Source organism: Ochotona princeps, chromosome 6 (assembly GCF_030435755.1).
Source record: "Ochotona princeps isolate mOchPri1 chromosome 6, mOchPri1.hap1, whole genome shotgun sequence".
Classification (NCBI taxonomy): domain Eukaryota; kingdom Metazoa; phylum Chordata; class Mammalia; order Lagomorpha; family Ochotonidae; genus Ochotona; species Ochotona princeps.
Genome location: NC_080837.1, coordinates 15,832,529 through 15,849,412, shown reverse-complemented (window position 1 = coordinate 15,849,412; position 16,884 = coordinate 15,832,529). Strand labels below are relative to the sequence as shown.

The 16,884-nt window shown below is 52.8% G+C and overlaps 1 protein-coding gene across 10 annotated transcripts in view; it reads right to left on the bottom strand.

Annotated features, from left to right (window-relative positions):
- Nucleotides 1-8,060, bottom strand: part of MEGF11 (multiple EGF like domains 11) — a 197,641-nt gene extending 189,581 nt beyond the window's left edge. For all 10 annotated transcript variants that reach the window (XM_036495480.2, XM_004577961.4, XM_058665651.1 and 7 more), the window contains exons 1-3: nucleotides 7,949-8,060; nucleotides 3,823-3,924; nucleotides 948-1,048 (exon numbers count right to left, since the gene is read on the bottom strand). In XM_036495480.2, the coding sequence (XP_036351373.2) occupies nucleotides 948-1,048; nucleotides 3,823-3,924; nucleotides 7,949-8,046 (301 nt within the window). In that variant the 5' untranslated portion in view covers nucleotides 8,047-8,060. The remainder of the gene's footprint in view (nucleotides 1-947; nucleotides 1,049-3,822; nucleotides 3,925-7,948) is intronic.
- Between the last annotated feature and the right edge of the window lie 8,824 nt (nucleotides 8,061-16,884).

Genomic DNA, 16,884 nt, shown 5'->3' with positions numbered 1-16,884 from the left:
GTAGCACTTCTGCCCCATGCTCTGTTTTCCCAGTGCCTTCCCGATGGCCACTCAGGACAATGAGGGCAGGCAGGGCTCATCTGTTCTCCAAGCCCATGCTGACAGTTCAACTCCCTTTCTAATCTCCCCATGTCCTGAGCAGGGACGGGTTGCTCACATTCATCCTGCTTGGCCTCACGGGCCCCAGCTGTCCAGCTCCCGCTGATTCCTGCTCCCCTCTGTGAGCATGGAGCCTTAACCTTGACCCCACTGTGATGCCTGGGTCCTACCCTCTCCTCACTTGGCTCTCTGCTCTGTCCCTAAGTCACAGTCATGCGAGATATGCTCAGGCTGAGGTTTTTTGTGGTGTTTTTTTTTTCTTTTTTGATATTTGTCCTGTAAAGCCATCACGATTGAATCCATTTGCAGCAGCATTTTTCATTCGTTCCTGCAATGCAATTAGAATCGAATCCCACTCCAGTATCGGGGGAGCAACGCTAGGGAAAAATCCGCATTTCATTGGCAACATCCTGTCCACCCCAATTTCTCTCTGGCGCCAGCTTCCTCCACGCACCCAAGAGAACCCACTCTGTGATTGAAGGAGCAGCAGCAGAGACAGAGTCCCCCCTCAGAGAAGCTGGGGCTCTCCCTGCAGTGGAGGGAATCTGCTCCTGCCCCACCCGCTCTGCTCCAGGGAAGTCCCCAACCTGGGAGGAAATGAGCGAGGAAAGACCCCTCATAGCAATCCTTCAGCTAGAGATAAGAGCTCTACCTGCCCAGAGTCCAGCTTGCAGGATCCCATGGGGTGCCCCTGCTGGCCCCCTGCCTCTCCAACCCCGAGGGCCTGTGGCAGCCAGTCACTCCACTTTGGCCTGTGTGAGGGATAGCCCTCCTCCCTTCCCATCTTCTCCCCTCCCCCTGCCAACTCTCCCCCAAGCTACCCGCCCCCACCAGCAGCCCCTACGTACGGATGCAGAAGTCTCCATTCTCATAGTAGCCCGGGCAGCACTGGGACCTCCGCCGGTACATGGTCCGGAGGCCTCGCCGATATGCAGTCTTATAGCTGATCCTAAGGCATGAGGGAGAAAGCCACTTGAAGAAATTGGAAATCAATCACTCCCATTTAGAATGATATTTGTGTTAAGCTCAATCGAGGACGCCATTCAATAATTACTTTAGAATGCACGGCGCTCTGCGTACACAGAAACACAATGGAGAGAGATCGATGGCAGAAGCTGGGGCCTTGGGGTGCAGAGTACGGCATGATACAACAGAGGCTAAACCTGCAGGCTGCCTCCCAGGCTCCCCCAAGCACATCTGGGGTGACCCTGGATCCCTGGGAACTTCTTGATTCTGACCTGAAGGAGAGCCCACGGGGTGACCTGGATGGTAGGTGGGTCCTGAGGGCTTCTGTGCCTATCCCCCCTCCAGCCATGCTGTTCGGGTCCCCACCACCACCTCCCACATCCCTTGTGTTAGTCACTCCCCTGGAGCCCAGAAGACCAGGCAGCCAAAGGACGGCTAGGACCAACTCAGGCCCAGAGAGTGGATTCATCTCCCTCACAGGTCAAACAACCACTCCCAGCAAGACATCGTGTGCATAGTTCCTGGGAAGGCCTTGGCCCCTCCTCGCCCCAGAGAGAGAGAACTGAGGCCCACAGAGGTGCTGGAGCTCTGGCCAGGGAGGGGAGGAGGTGGCAGAAGCAGGGGTTCCAGTCCCACTACACCTGCTGGGAGTCAGGACCTGCCCACCTCACAGTTACCCCTCTCCAGCCCTGGCGGCAGGTGCCAGAAGTGTCCGCCAACAACTATATTTCATTATTTGATCTTTATTTGAAAGGCAGAGTAGCAGCAAGAGACAAGAAAAGAGATCTTTTATTTGCTGGTTCCCTCCCCAGATGGCCAAAATGATGGGGACTGGTTTTGCAGAAGCCAAGAGGCTGAAACACCATACAGGTCTCCCACATAAGTGTAGGGACCCAAGTCCTCAGCCAACTTCTGCTGCTTTCCCAGGGAGCTGGATGGGAGGTGGAGCAACCAGCACTGGAACTGGCCCCCACCATCTGGGAAGCCAGTATCAGATCAGGCAATGGTTTGACCTGCTGCTCCACAATGTCAGCCCCTGTTTTATTTATTTTTTCAAGCTTGTGTTTTTACTTATTTTCTGTCACCACTGCCCTTTGTTTTATGTATGAGAAAGCTGAGATTCAGAGAAGTTATCGACTTGTTTGAGGTCACACATTTGGGAAGTGTTGGAGCCAGACTTGCAGCCTGGCTGAGTTCCCTCTAAATCTCAAAGCTCCCACTGGGCAGCCGCCAAACAGCAGCAGGACAGGGGGAACCTGTGGGGTGTGATGGGGACTATGGTCTCAGGAAGGACTCAGGGCCACGTGTGGCTAGGCAATACCCTTGCCCACGCAAGGAACTCAAGTGCAGAAGATCCAAAGTGACTGTCAGATCCACAGGGAGGAAGGGGGCTTGCAGTATGGCCAGAATTCAACTCTGGGGCCATAGGCCCAGACGCCAGAGCTCTGTCCTCCTCCTCATCGGCACCCAGGGGACCCTGCCCCAGGGACCACTTCTCTGCCCAGAGTGGCAGGTGCTGGCCATGGTGGCCGCTGGAGACACCCACTGCCTGCTTCCCCTGGTGGGCTGGGGACAAGCTTCACCATCCCAGCATTCCTCCTTCATGACAAATGACAGGTGGGCCTCTAGGGAAAGCCTTGATATTTGGGGATGTCATAAGTTAAGGTCATTCTACTTTGTCAAAAGCCCATAAGGGAAGGTAGGCTGGCCTCAGAGGGAAGCTACAGGAAGGCAACTCCTGGCAGCCCTAGGTGTCATGAGCATTGCTCTGAGGCCTTCTAGCACATTTCCCCCCACCCGGCAGGACTGCCCCAAGTTCTGTGTGTCATTATTAAGGATACCCTCCCCACTTCCCCCACTCCATGAGAGAGACAGTCCCTGCTGCTTCCGGCCTCCCATCCTGGCTTGTTGCAACATGGGAAGCAGGCGAGAGTGGAAGCCAGGCTGCTCAGAAGAAGGATGCTGGCTGGGGCAGATGGATGGTGCGGCTGTCAGCGTGCACACTCCGGGTCATCAGGAAAGCTGCAAGGCCACTCAATAATTCAGCAGAACCATTCACAGTGTAGGGCTGCAGCTGGTATTAAGAAGCAGCCACCGGCTCTTGCAGCCTGGGTGGTGAGGGATGCCAGCTCCAGCCTGCCAGGATCCCACAGCACCACAACTCAAGGCAAACCCACTCTGGTTCAGAGCTGGTCAGTGCCCAGGGAATGAGGCAGGACCCGCATTCACCTTGAACTGCCTGTGTTGACACTTGGCTATAGCTGCAGAGCCTAGCTTCTTGCACACACAGACCTAGCCAGTAACTAGAAACGGATTGCAGGCTGAACCCCAACCTTCATGGGCACCAGGGAGTAAAGCAATGCATGGGATATCTCTCTCTCTCTCTCTCTTTCTCTCCCTCTCTCTCTTTCTCTCTCCCTCACTCCCAAGGAGACAGAAGAAAATCTGGGATGCAGCATAGATAGGCTTCAGAGGGTCCCCTCTCCATAAACGTGGGATTGGGGTATTTACCCACCTTGTCTCTGTCTGCTGTGAATTTGCCAACACTTCTGGCCTGCCTTACCCAAGTTTCTTCAGCCACAAAGACACCACCAGTAAAGCATTGCAGGTGTCCAGTGGGGAAGGAGAAAGTCAAGAGGATACAGGAAATGTCCCCCACATCAGCCTACCCAAGGAGCTTCCCATTAATTTGCACAAATGGGCGGCTGAGGCAGCCGAGCACCCCTCCCAACCCTGTCTTCCAAGAGAGCAACTCACCGGTGCCGGGTGCACTTGAACCAGTTGAGGATATCGGTGCATCGCGTGTAGTAGATCTGATCGAAGGGGTGTGCATAAGATTCCTGGACGGTCACGGCATAGCTGAGAACCAGACAGGGGATGGGAGCCATGCTCAGCCCTGGGCAACTGAGCTGCTAGCACAGGACAGCCACCCATCCCAAGCACCCTCCTCCTCCTTCGAGTGCCCTCAGCATTCCAACTGCCACAACACATCTCTCACTGACCTGGGGCCCCCGCTCATTTTCTAGAACTCGTCTGTTCATCCCACAGAAAATGACTAAAGGAGACTTTTGTTTTATTCTGAGTGGTTTCAGAAGACAGAGCCAGTAAGTGTAAAAGCACTGGGATCTGATCCTGAGGGCTTCGAAAGCACATGTGCAGAAATGGCTCTGCGTTACAACTCTGTGAAATAAGTGATATGTTTTAAGGATGAAAAACTGGGCCCAGCACAATGGCTCAACTGGCTAATCCTCCCATTGCAAGTGCCAGCATCCCATATGGGTGCCACTTTGTGTCCTGGCTGCTCCACATCCCTTCCAGCTCCCTACTTGTAGCCTGGGAAAGCAGCAGAGGACGGCCCAAAACCTTGGGACCCTGCACCCATGTGGGAGAACAAGAAGCTCTTGACTCCTGGCTTTGGATTGGCTCAGTTCTGGCCATTGCAGCCACTTGGGGAGTGAGCCAGCAGATGGAAGATCTTTCTCCCTGTCTCTCCTTCTCTCTGGAAATATGTCTTTCCAATAAAAATACATAAATCTTTTTTTTAAAAAAGTGAAGAAACTAGGTGGGCGGGAAACCAGGTGGGGCTTCTCCCTCAATATCCCCCTTTACCTCAGATACATGATGGAAACAATATGGACATAACAGCATTGCCCACCTCCCTATCCCCCTGAACCTTTTTTTTCTTTTTCTTGTTTTTCCTTCAACTATAGTTAACTATGTAAAGATTGTCAACAACAATACAATAAAATGGATTAAAAAATAATAATAATAATAAAAAAATAAAAAAATAAAAAAAAGTGAAGAAACTAAGATTCAGAGAGCATCAGCCTGTGTTCTGTATTGGAGCCCTCCACGTGTCAGCCTTAGTAGCTAGCAGGAATTGCTATACTCACTTTCCAGATGAGACAATGGAGCACTGGGGAGCACAGGGGCTCCCTCCCAGTCTGCAGGGTGATCAGCAGCTCCGTGCCCCCAGCCCTCCTGCTGCATGCAGAGTTCTACCATCCTGCCTGCTGCCTCTAAACTTAGACCAGCAGCAGGTGGAAGCCACAGGGAAGCAAATCTCAGCTTCTCCAGAATCAGCCATTCTCCCTGTCTGCCCCTGGCAAGGGCTGTAGGAAGTGGCCTTCACGCCTGGCAGCTGTCACAAGGCCTCACCCTGCCCATGTGGGTTGCCGGGAGGAGCCCAGTGAAATGCCAGCAACTCATGTTTATGCAGGTCACTGTTACTCTGTTTTCCCCAGAAGGCTCACTGCTGAGGGCCAGATGGCCAGGTCCAAGCTATAATAGTCCACCTGCTATGCCTGAGGAACCTGTGCTGGCTCATTTTCCAAGAGTCCTGGGCAGCATGATGACCTGAGTGAGCCTGCTGCAGGCTCCCTGGTACCTGAAAGGTCAAGGGTTTTGAATCCAGAAGGGAACCAGCAGCAGGTGGCAATGCCTGGGTACCCAGGGCCAGCGTGGGGATGGCGGTTGGGGCAAAGAGGAGTAATCTACTCAGAGAGCCATAGCAGCAAACATTGGTACACCCCCAACGCAGGCACAGCACAACCTATTTGTCTGCAGGCCTGGGGAAGATAGGACAGCTCGACATCCACTGGGGCTGCCCAATGGCCTTTCCCTGTGCTAAAATCTTGTGATTCCCCACCCCTATGCTCTGACACATTCCGTGCACATCTCTTCCCCCAAGCACAGGTCCCAGGACCCAGGCTCAGAGCCCAGACTCACGGGGTCCAGTTTGAAGGCTGGTGCTTGCCAGCAACATGTCCTTAGATGTGAGAAGCTGCCATTTCCTCACCTGTCCAGCTAGGCTACGTATTCCGAGGCCTCTATGCAGTGTGATTATTGGGGTAGGGGTGAAAGCTGGGCAATCATGATATTTATCTCTCTGGGTGGTGGAGGAACAAAAACAACATAATACATGGACAAATCCATCATGGGAACACACTAGATATTCAACAGCTGCCCGCCATCATGACATGACAGGTAATAATAGGGATGGTGATGATAATGATTGGCTAGGGGTATTTTGTCCCTTACCATGGTGGAGAGGGAAGAAGTAAGACTACATCCTGGGAGGACTCCCCTTCCTGTGCCAGTGCTCAGGGAAACAACCCAACTTCCAGGGACAGAGGGTTGGGGAGAGGCCCAGCTCTGCTGGACGCCCTGAGCCGAGTGGGTCTGGCAAGGAGAACTTGTGCTGACACCAAGCCCCACAACCCGAAGCGTGTGACCCCTGCTTTCACAGCTGAGTGCTTGAAGGCTGCTCCTTTGCCAGCATGCTAATGAAGGGCTGGATTAATCTTGTAGAACCAAGCTTTACCAGCCAGGGGAGAGCTGCACACCGGGCTTTATGGCAGAGGAGCATAATTAATGAGGAGCCCGCCAGAAGCGCTCATCTAGCTGGGAAATTCTCCCTAAGTGGTCTCCAGGGGCCAGGCTGGGTTTCTGGGATGGGACAAGCCAAACCCGTGCATGCATGTCTTGCAATGGAAAAGCCGAGACGGACCAGGCATCACTAGCAAGACTTCCTTGCAAGTGGCTGTGGGTGTCTTCCCTGTCCTCCCACCCATGATGTCCCTGAGCTGCAGGCCTACCCTGCTTGCAATGCTAGCTTTCTCCATGCTAGGCAGGTTGAGCCAATTAGAGTTGTGTCTTAGAGTGAACTGATGCATAAGAAAAAATGGGACTCAGAGAAGGGGGAAGAGGCAGGATTGGTCCTGGAATCAGGGAGGCTCCCGGGTCAGAGCCACTGGGAAGCCGGAGTTGTCACCAAGAAGAGAAGATAACAAGCTCAAAATATCTTTCCAGAGCTGGTGCCTGGACCTGCAAGATGCCCAGGGTGAGAATGACTAAGGCACAGGAGGGACTAAGCTCCCAGCGGTTGAGAGACTTCCCCAAGAGCATACACCTCACCGTGGGGAAAGCCCAGCCTGGGAGGACTGGGGCTGTCTCATCACAGACCTCGTGTTCATCCCCTTTTTCCAGGAAAGGGCCCACATAGCCCTGCCTTTGGCTCTGGGACTCCATCAGGAAGCATCAGCTCACAGCAGGTGGTGCCGGCCTGGGCCTTATCCCTCTGCCTCCCACCCTGCCTACTCCACTGGACAGGGTCTGGGGTAAGAAGGGACAGGGCAGTCACCTTGTGGGCCTGGAGCCTGCATGGCCCAGCGACCCTCTCCTCCCTCTGTCATCCTCCTCCCTGACTAGGTTCTCATTTTAATTTCACTCATTTGATTTATTAACGTTCAAGTGGCAGCGGCATCCTGGGCAGTGTGGCCAATCAATGCCAGGGTTTAATTTGGTTTTTCCTGATTGGGTCTCTAGTCCCTGTCTTTGTACTCACCAGAATCAATACCTTCACCTTGTACTTCAAAGTCAGCCATGCACAGGCTCTGGGCCACTCCTCCAAGACGTACCACTGCAGCCAATTCTGAGCTGGCTCCTCAGCCACCCCTCTTCTCCTGGGGTGGCCCCTGAACTGACCATGCTAGAGCAGCAGCCCAGGGCCAGCTGCTGGCCACACAACTAAACTGCCACACCTCTGCCAGGCCTGGGAGCCCCGGTCCACCTCTGTCACTTACTGTACCCCAGCTGACCTATGTGCTCTAGGCCTCTACTTGCCTGTCTGTAAAATGGGCAGGCATTGCAAATGCAGACAGCGGCAGAAAGCACACCGTCCTCTGTCACTATGTCAACCTGGCACAGCACTGAATCCTGTCCTGCCTTCCTGCATTGGTCCCAGCGTCCCCAGTTGGACCACAGGCCCACTGTGTGTCCACCAAATTCTGCTCTTGTTCCTACAGTGCCTGACCCAGGATGGGGGCGGGACATTTCCCTGGGGGTGGGGGCGGTGTCTGGCCATCTGTATCCCACACCTTACCTCTCCCAGTGGCTGCACACGTTGGGGTCTTCGGGGTTCAGGGTGAAGGCAACTGGCAGGAAGGAGGCAATCAGCAGCTCCACCATGGAGAGCGCCATCCTGGCCCCTGTGTGAGCAGAGGAGAGCACGTGTTTCAGCATCTACTTGTCCCGGCATCTGTTGAGCACAGAGTCCCCTCCATGCCTCACTGGAACAGCCTGGCGGAGCAGGCCGTGCTCCCCGATTGCAGCATGACAAGCATTTCACTTTCCGCACTTGCAGGCTTGGGTGTGCACAGTAACAGCGCCCAGGTCCCGAACTGCAGCAGAGTGGGAAGCACTAGGCAGACAAGACTGCAAACTCCAGGCCAGGGGTCTGGATGGGTTCAGGGTCAGGGTCTTCTGTGAGTTCCCTGTGAAAGCTATGGGCCTTCTGGGAAAAATGTTCATGGTCACGAATGTGGCTCATTTTAGGGGATCCTGAAGCTTCCCTGAACCCATCCTTGGGCCCAGGACCTCCCAATCTATATTCCTTTGAAGGCAGTACCTCTCACCATCTCTCTTCTGCATCTGGGACCAGCCTGGCCCATCCACTTCCTCTTACCTGCTGATGCATACCAGTATGGCATTGCCCTGGGCATGAGAGAGCAGAACTGAGCTGAGGGTAACCTCCCCAAGTCAACTCTGGTTGTGCTACCTCTGGACGCCTGGACCTCAGTCCTACCACCTGCTTGGGGCTATCAGTAACTCATACTCAGGAAGATGCAGCCCCCACAGGCCTACCACCAGGAGGAGGCAGCTCCCAGAGTCCCTGTAGTGAGAACAAGAGACCCCTTGATCACTCAAGAGGGGATCCCAACAATGGATCTCTCCCAAAGAGAGGAGGGTCTGAAATGACCTCAGAAGTTCCTGCCAGGGCCCCATGGTCCTGCAGCCTTAAGAAATCCCAGATTCTCTCTGCCATTGTCTATGCCTGCAATGATGGACATATGACTAAGTATGAAGAACTATATGTTAGTAATGATACAGAGGAACTGGGGGGGAGGGAACTAGGGAGGTGATAAGGGAATATGAAACTATTATAAAATAACAACAATAATAGAATGTATTAAAAAAAGAAAAGAAAAGAAATCCCAGATCTTTGGGCCTGGTGTAGTAGCCTAGCAGCTAAAGTCCTCACCTTGAACACGCCAAGATCCCATATGGGCGCCGGCTCTAATCCTGGCAGTCCCACTTCCCATGCAGCTCCTGCTTGTGGCCTGGGAAAGCAGTCGAGCATGGCCCAAAGCGTTGGAACCCGCATCCACGTAGGAGACCTGAAAGAAGCTCTTGGCTCCTGGCTTTGAATTGGTATAGCTCCTACCATTGTGGCCGCTTGGGGGGGTGAACCATGGACAGAAGATCTTCCTCTCTTTCTCTCCTCTCTCTGTATATATGACTTTCCAATAAAAATATAAATATCTTAAAAAAAAGAAACCCCAGATTCCAATCCTGGAGCTACCCATATGGATCACTGATCTTGGGAGCCTGGGTCAGGGGCTCAACGTCACCTCCAGCAGAGACGGGACTGCTTGGTATACAGACCTCTCCCGTGGCTGGTAGAACAGAATGGAACAGAAAGAACAAGATCTAGGTTTCAGCAGGAATATGCTAGAAAGGGCTCCATTAATTTTGCCCCTGCCTTTACAGTAGCTAATATAGAACCACCACACTTGCTCCTTGGAGATCACACACTAAAGACGCACAAACACTCATAGACTACAAGACCTCAGCGGCTTCGCCTCTATTTTTGTCAGCTCCTCTGATGACATGGTTTGCAGCTTCTCTTTCTCTGACTTACATAAAACCTCACTTTTACTCTCACCGCTGTTTCTGGTCTCATAAATTGTCATCAACACCAGTACACGAACCTGGACTCATCTTGCCGGTTTTCCTGCATCAAGTAATGGGAATAGATGATGGTGGCTGCTTAGGATCCTGTGCTGAAAAACTGGGGCTGAGTGAGACAGCACACCAGGATTGAGCAGCAATGTTTGGATGGGAGTGGGACAATGCAAGCATCCTGCCTGCCTGAACAAATGCTACTGCTTTAGAAATTGCACCAGTTCCAGCCCAGCTGCTCCATTTTTGGTCTAGTTCCCTGCTAGTGCATCTGAGAGGGCAGTGGGGGATGGTCTGAATCTCTGGGGCCCTGAACCCATACAGAACAACAAAAAAAATCTCCTGGCTTTGGATCAGCTCAGCTCCAGCTATCGTGGCAATTTAAGGAGTGAACCAGTGGATGGAAGGTCTTTCTCTGTGTGTGTTGTGTGTGTCTCCTCTCTGTAACTCTGCCTTTCAAATAACAAGTAAATTTTAAAAATTAAAATAAAGAAATTGCACCTCTCCTATAGTTGCTTCCTAGGGGTGGCCTCAGCTCTACCCCTTGGAAATGAGAACCTGCGTGTGGCTTTCTGCCCCTCGGCTCACACCCCTGGAATGCACATTTCACAGAGACAGGTGTTTCCATCTGTGGTGTCCACTGCTATGTCCCCAGCACCTACTGCATCCTCTACAGCAGGGGCCCAGACTGTCTTTGTCACCTGATTGCTACCCCAATTCCAACCTTCCACGCATCCCAACCCTTGGGATCAGCCACATCATGCTGCTGGACTAATGGGGGATGCCAAAGACAGGTCCCAACTGTAGTCCCGCTGAGTCAGCATCACAACCATTGGATGTGGTGGGCAGGCAGCAGGGCCATCCTGATGAGCTGTCTAAAAGACCCTATGTATGCCTGCTCCGAGAACCTGCATAAGGCACATATGGAAGCCCCACCAACATCTCACACTGCACATGGGGACTGGTGGGCGCTGCCAGCCCAGGCAGGAACCAGAGTTAGAACCCCAAGTTGAGGATGATGTCACAAGCACCTCACATTGCTCCCAGCATGTCTGTGCATGGGGCCATCACTATCCTTCATAGAATGCGCACACACAAACTCTCAACTTGTTTCTCAACCAGGTTGCTTCACATGATAGAGCAAATGCCAAAATAACCTCCAGCCCCGCCAAGTTCCTCCTTTGCCCACAGCCCCTGGTGGCACCAGAGCCTGGCCCCACTCCCTCCAGTGGCCTTGCTCATTGTGATTAGCTAGAGATGAGAGGAGCTGAGGCAAGGGCCTAATTAAGAGGCTTCTCCATTGCCTTGATGAGGCTTCCCGCCCTCTGGCAGGCCCCCGCAGGGCCTGGATTGCTATTGAACACTTTTTAAGCTGCTCACACTTAAAAAAAATCAGAATTTCAGTAAACAAACTCCCGTTCTTCATCCTCACAAGAGGGACACCCAGACTTGGGGAGGGCTCAGCAGAAATCCCTAGCACCAGCTTGGAGGCCCTGCCAGGAACCTGCCTTGCTGGGATAAATCAGGGGGAACTGCAGTCACTGCCAAGATATGTTAACCATCTTCCTCTGAGGCCAGCCACACCACCCTGATAAATTCTGCTTTCTCCTGGTCTGGGAGGCCTTGGGCTGCAAATCCTGAAAATGGCACCATGGAGGCCAGCAGTGAGCATTCATCAGGTTGCTGTCCCCTGGGCCTGTCCAATCCTGCAGAGAGCAAGCATCCCTGGCAACAGTCACGCGAGGAGAGAAATGACAGCCCACCCCTAGGGTGGGTGGAAGCCAAATACCTCCCTTCCCCACACCTACAGCTTCTGAGACCCTCTATACTGCCTCCCACAGCCCCCTGTCACATACCCACACACCCGGAGCAGATGAACTCTGCATCCTCAGCCAGCAGCCCTGCCGGGGACATCAGAAAACTTATCTCTGTTCTCAGGCCATTCCATTTCTCACTGAAGCAATTATCTCCATCTTTCTATTTCTTTGCAAATCAGAGCCTGCTCAGCTGAGCTAGTCCTTCCCCAGCCGCCAACTGCTCCTCTCCTGCCCCCTCCCCCAGGACCCAGGATTCCTCAGAACCCAGAGTCTCTCCTGCCTTCCATCCATAAAAACCCCCAAGACCCATCACAGGGCATGTCAGGGGGTCAGCCCACTCTCCTGCCCACTGGGAAAAACAGATCTCAAATCACAGGATGCAACTGCAAGGTGGGACAGGGGGAAGGCTGGGGGATCAGGTAGGTCCTGGACAACTTTCATCATTGGAAATTCAAGTCTCCAAGATCAAGTATCTTCCCATGGGCAGCAGACCACGTGGTGTCAGAACTGATCTGGCAGTGCCTCAAAGCCCAGGAGGGAAAAATGCACCCCAAAGGACACACACTAGTCAGGCTGCAGTGTCCAATTAGAGGGCATGACAGCATCAGTCTGACCTGGGTTCAAATCCTGAGTTTGCCTTCTCAGATATATAACTCAGATACAACCATTGATCTGTTCTGTAGCTATGTCACATGATCTAGGACCTGCCTCCCAGGACTGTTAAGATCTACACACGAGAGCAGCTAAAACACTTGGCCTTGGGTCTGGCACATAAAAGGGGCTCAAGAACAGCTTGGCCTCCTCCCTAGCCATTTATTTGCAGAGACCCTTCTTCCTCTAGGATTCCCATTGCAGCAGAAAGCAGAGAGACCAGCAGGGATCTCCTCAGCTGGAGAAGCCAGGCCTGCCCGGGTATGCACAGGTGGTGATCACAACTGGGGTCAGCCCTCAGCTCTGCAACTCACATTGATGGCACATCCATCAGAGATGATATGGGCAGAGCCCTGCTCCCACACCTGCTGGCAGGTGCATGGGAATAGTTTTGACCCAGGTTGTGGCTTAACTCAGACCACGGGAGCCTTTGCCAGCAGAAGGCCTCAGACAAGTGTGAGAGAAGTAGGAGACCCTGCATGGAGCCGTGTTGAGCACCCCCATGGGATTCCCCTCTTCACAAAGGCTCCGGCTCACTTCCATGCTGGCTCAGGCTTGGTCCTCTGAAGGGAGGGAAGCTACATGCAAGCACACCTGGCAGCCCAAGTGCAGGGGCCCAGAGACCCAGTTCTCTCCTCTTTCCCAGTTCCCCTCCTGAGTTCCAGCTCTGGCGGCTACATGCTGTTCTTCCCCTCTGCCACCAAAATCACTCCCTTGCTGTGTTATGCAGGAAAGCTTGTTCAGCCTCTCTGAACTTCAGTGCAAGTTCATGTACACCATGTCTGCATGCCTCTGCCCTCTCCTCAACCCTGCACCTTGAGTTTGCCCTGATTCTTAGCAACAGGACATGAAGCAGAGGACACAGAACTGGATTCTGGTCTAGGATGCCAGAGAACTCCCTGCACAGGAAAACAGGGTAGCAACAACTTCCTGGGAGGGTCAACCAGACAGTTGGCACCTTACAAGCTACAGACCTGCCTGTCTGTGCTTAATGCCAGTGCCACAGGTTCTTTCCCCCTCGCCACATCAGGACCTAAAGAGGAGGACCTGGTCGCCAGTGTGTGACATAGATATCGGATCAGGTTCCTTCAAGACCCAATTTGCCAAGACAAATTGACATTGAGAAAGTTTATGGAAGAGTCAATGTGGAGATGCAACAGACTAAGCCAACTCCTGTAACACCGATGTCTCCTTGGAGCATGACAGCTCAAGTCCTAGCTGCTCTAATGCAGCTCCCTGCTGGTGCGTCTGAGAAAGCAGCGGACAATGACCCAAGTACCTGGGCCTCTGCCACCCACATGGGAGACCCAGACAGGGTTCCAGGCTTGGGACCAGCCCATCCAAGTTATTGAGGCCATTGGGGAGTGAATCAGAGAATGGAAGCTCTCTCTCTACCTTTCAAATACATATACACATCTTTTAACAAAAGGGTCACAAAACATGCATGATGAGAAAACTATGCATAGATTTCAAATATTTTTAGCATCAAAATGATCACTCCATTTCTTGAACTTCTTGAAGTACACATGTAAAGTGTGTGTGTGTGTGCACATGCACGTGCACCAAGAGAAGGAGCAAGAATATTAGATTGCATTTTCCAGAGACTGAGAGCCTTGCCCCTAGCCCATCTCCACCCCCAGGGACGCAGTTACTTTGTGGTGCTTCCTGGGCAGGTCTGGAGCTACCCTGCAGGAGTCATTACCACAGCCAGCAGATTTCATGCTGTGACCCTGCCTATGCCGTGATGATGAACATTTTGCCATTTCAAAGATCCAAAAGAACCTTAAGATGCAGAAAAATGGACGCATAAGGTACAATTTTTGATGGCTCTATTCAGTATAATCAATGGATCAGGTATTCAGATTTTAAAAGAAACTGATGGCAGCCCTCTGTCTGTGACACTGATGAATTCTGGCTGGCAGCTCAGCCAGGTCATAGCCCAGCCAGGCACGCCCCCTCACACTGTTCCCTCAGGCCCTGGTGCTCCTACTGGCTCTGCACCAGCAACCCTGGACTCCCATGGGGTTCCTGGGTTCTAACCTTTGATGGGCCATGTGACCTTGGGATGGATCGCCTCGCCTCCGGGAGACATAGCTTCTTATCTGGGGAATGGAAACAGCAGTGACAGCTGCCTCGCAGGATACAGGATGGAGAGAAGGGTCTGTCAACAACAACAGAGCACCAGGACTGAACTTGACCTTGACTTCCTGGTGGGAGACAGGTGGGCAATGCTGTGCTAATGCTCAGAGTAAGTGAGGGAGGCTGAGGTTCTGGGTCTGAAAAGGAGATGGACTCCCTGGGCTGGGCCAGGCCTGCCAGAAGAGAAAGGGACTGGAGGGCAGGAAAAGCTTCCAGGCCCTGCTGAAGCACCATATAAGCCAGAGGTGATTCTCTGGTTGGACCAGAGGCCCATCTGTCTGCATTTCTGGCCAAGACTGTGTCTGACATCCACCTCCCCAGTCACACACACAAATGACTGAGCAATCTCTTTGAGTCAGGCTTCCTGGAGGAGGAAAATGCCTGCTCTCTTCAGAACACCTGCCCCCAAGTCTCCTCACCACGGAAGGGTTCCCTAGCCGGGGACAGCATAAATCCAAACCTGCCTCCACCCCCATCTCCCAAAGCCTCCCCTGAGTGGCACACTAGTCCCACATTCACTATGTGCCTGGCCAGAGGCACCATTGTTTATTTTGGGATTTTCCAGGAACTCGTTCATTAAGGATAAAAGCACCTGCTTACTGTAAGAGAGCATTACACAAAGACTCTGTCAGGGGGCTGGGAAGGACCCTAATTAATGAAGTGCAACTGAACAAACACGCTATAAATTCAAGGTCTGAAAATAGAATGTTGGCCAATGAGGGGGTCGTGAGAAGCGGCAGAGATGAGGTGTCTTGTTTTTAGACCACCAAGGGGTTAAAAAAGAAAAGCGGAAGAAAGAGAAGGGGAACAAAAAAAAAAAAATGACAAAAGGTGGCCTAGGTAAACGATCTATTTCTGGAGCGAGCAAAGCCTGTGCTTCCATTAAGAGAATTATAAATCAATTCTGTTTTGTCTGGGGGCAGCTATGCACGGTGTGCGCTAAATTAAACCGCTTAACATGTCACAGTAGTGTCCTCCAAGGGGACCCCCACACGTGGCGCCCACGACAAAAGCAGTTAGGCACGAAGAGGAAGTTGGGGTGGGGAGGAGTCTGAGCTAGGGTACAGAGGCAGGCCCGGCAGACACTGGGCACCCAGATAGCAAGCACACAGAGAAAATGGGCCTCAGTGAGCCAGAACCTTCGAGTGTCTAAGGTGGCCTGAGCAGCCGGTCACATGCACTCAGCTGTGTATTCCCAAAGCCAGTGACATTTTTGCAATGTCTCCCCTCTTTTGAAAGGCAGTTTCCAGGGCTAGAGGCTTTGCCAAGAACTGTGGTAAGCCACATGTCCATCACCCCAGGCCTGCTCCTCAACAATGATCTTGAAACCAGACAATAACTCAAGCAAAGACCTGAGAGATTGGATCCAATTCACTAGAATCCATCCCTGACCCAACCCTGGGCAGAAGAGGCCCGGGACCCAGATGTGGAGGCTGCCCTTGCCTGCCCTCCCCACCCTCTCTCCACACCTCCCCCATGGGAAACTCGGATCTGTTCAAACTTGAAGGCAAAAGGAGGCCAAAGCAGCTTTGTGGCCAGCCCTCAGCATTTCCTAGCAGCTTGCAGCTCCTCTGGCCTGGCTGCGGGAAGTAGAGCAGCAAACCTTCAGTCTATGGTCAAAAGGTCTCAGCCCAGTCTGCCTAAGGCTCTGATCCTGCAGTAAGTCTGCAAGTGTCCAAACTTGCAATAACACACACAGGGACCCCAGCAGGCAATAGGACCGGAGGTTGGCCAGAAGCTCACTAATCCCTGGGAGGTCCTGATACGGTGACATTTGGCTGTGCCAAGATACAGAGGGGAGTGAAAAAGTAGGGGCAGGGAGTGAGCTGGTCAGGGCCTGAAGAGCCAGCTCTGGGCCTAGAGGTGCAGTGCTTTCTAGAAAGACAGGGTGAATGAGTTTGAGCCAGGCCTGGTACCCATACCACATGCTCTGTGTCCTCTAGTTTAAGCCAAGTGTGGAGCTAGTCAAGGTCCCAGATGTGCTGCCATTCAGCACCCACCATGCATCTGACTGCATACCCTACCAGTGGAACACTGGTCCCTGAAAGCTGGCTGGGCTGGGGCTGTGAATAACACCACTCAACCTGCACAGCAGCTTAGCAAGTAGGGTTTCTGGCTCAGCATGGCAAGGATATGAAGGTCATGACCTTGACAAGATCTCAGGACTCCCTGCTTGCCTGTCACTGTGCTGCCAGGTACAGCAGTCTAAGCTGGCCTGAGAAGCTGGTCACATGCACTTAGCTGTGTATTCCCACCCCAAAGCCAGTGACAGGCGTGTGTGTGTGTGTGTGTGTGTGTGTACACTGCTTACTACAGGCATCTTGTCATGAGAGTGCAACTCCCTTCTGACCCTGGAGATAAAGCACTGGGGAGCTCTGAGACCACTTTGGCTGTGACTTTAGGAGGGAGGCTACATGCTTCCTCTACAGGTACCAGGTGCAAACAGTACATGTCACAGCATCGTGTGTGT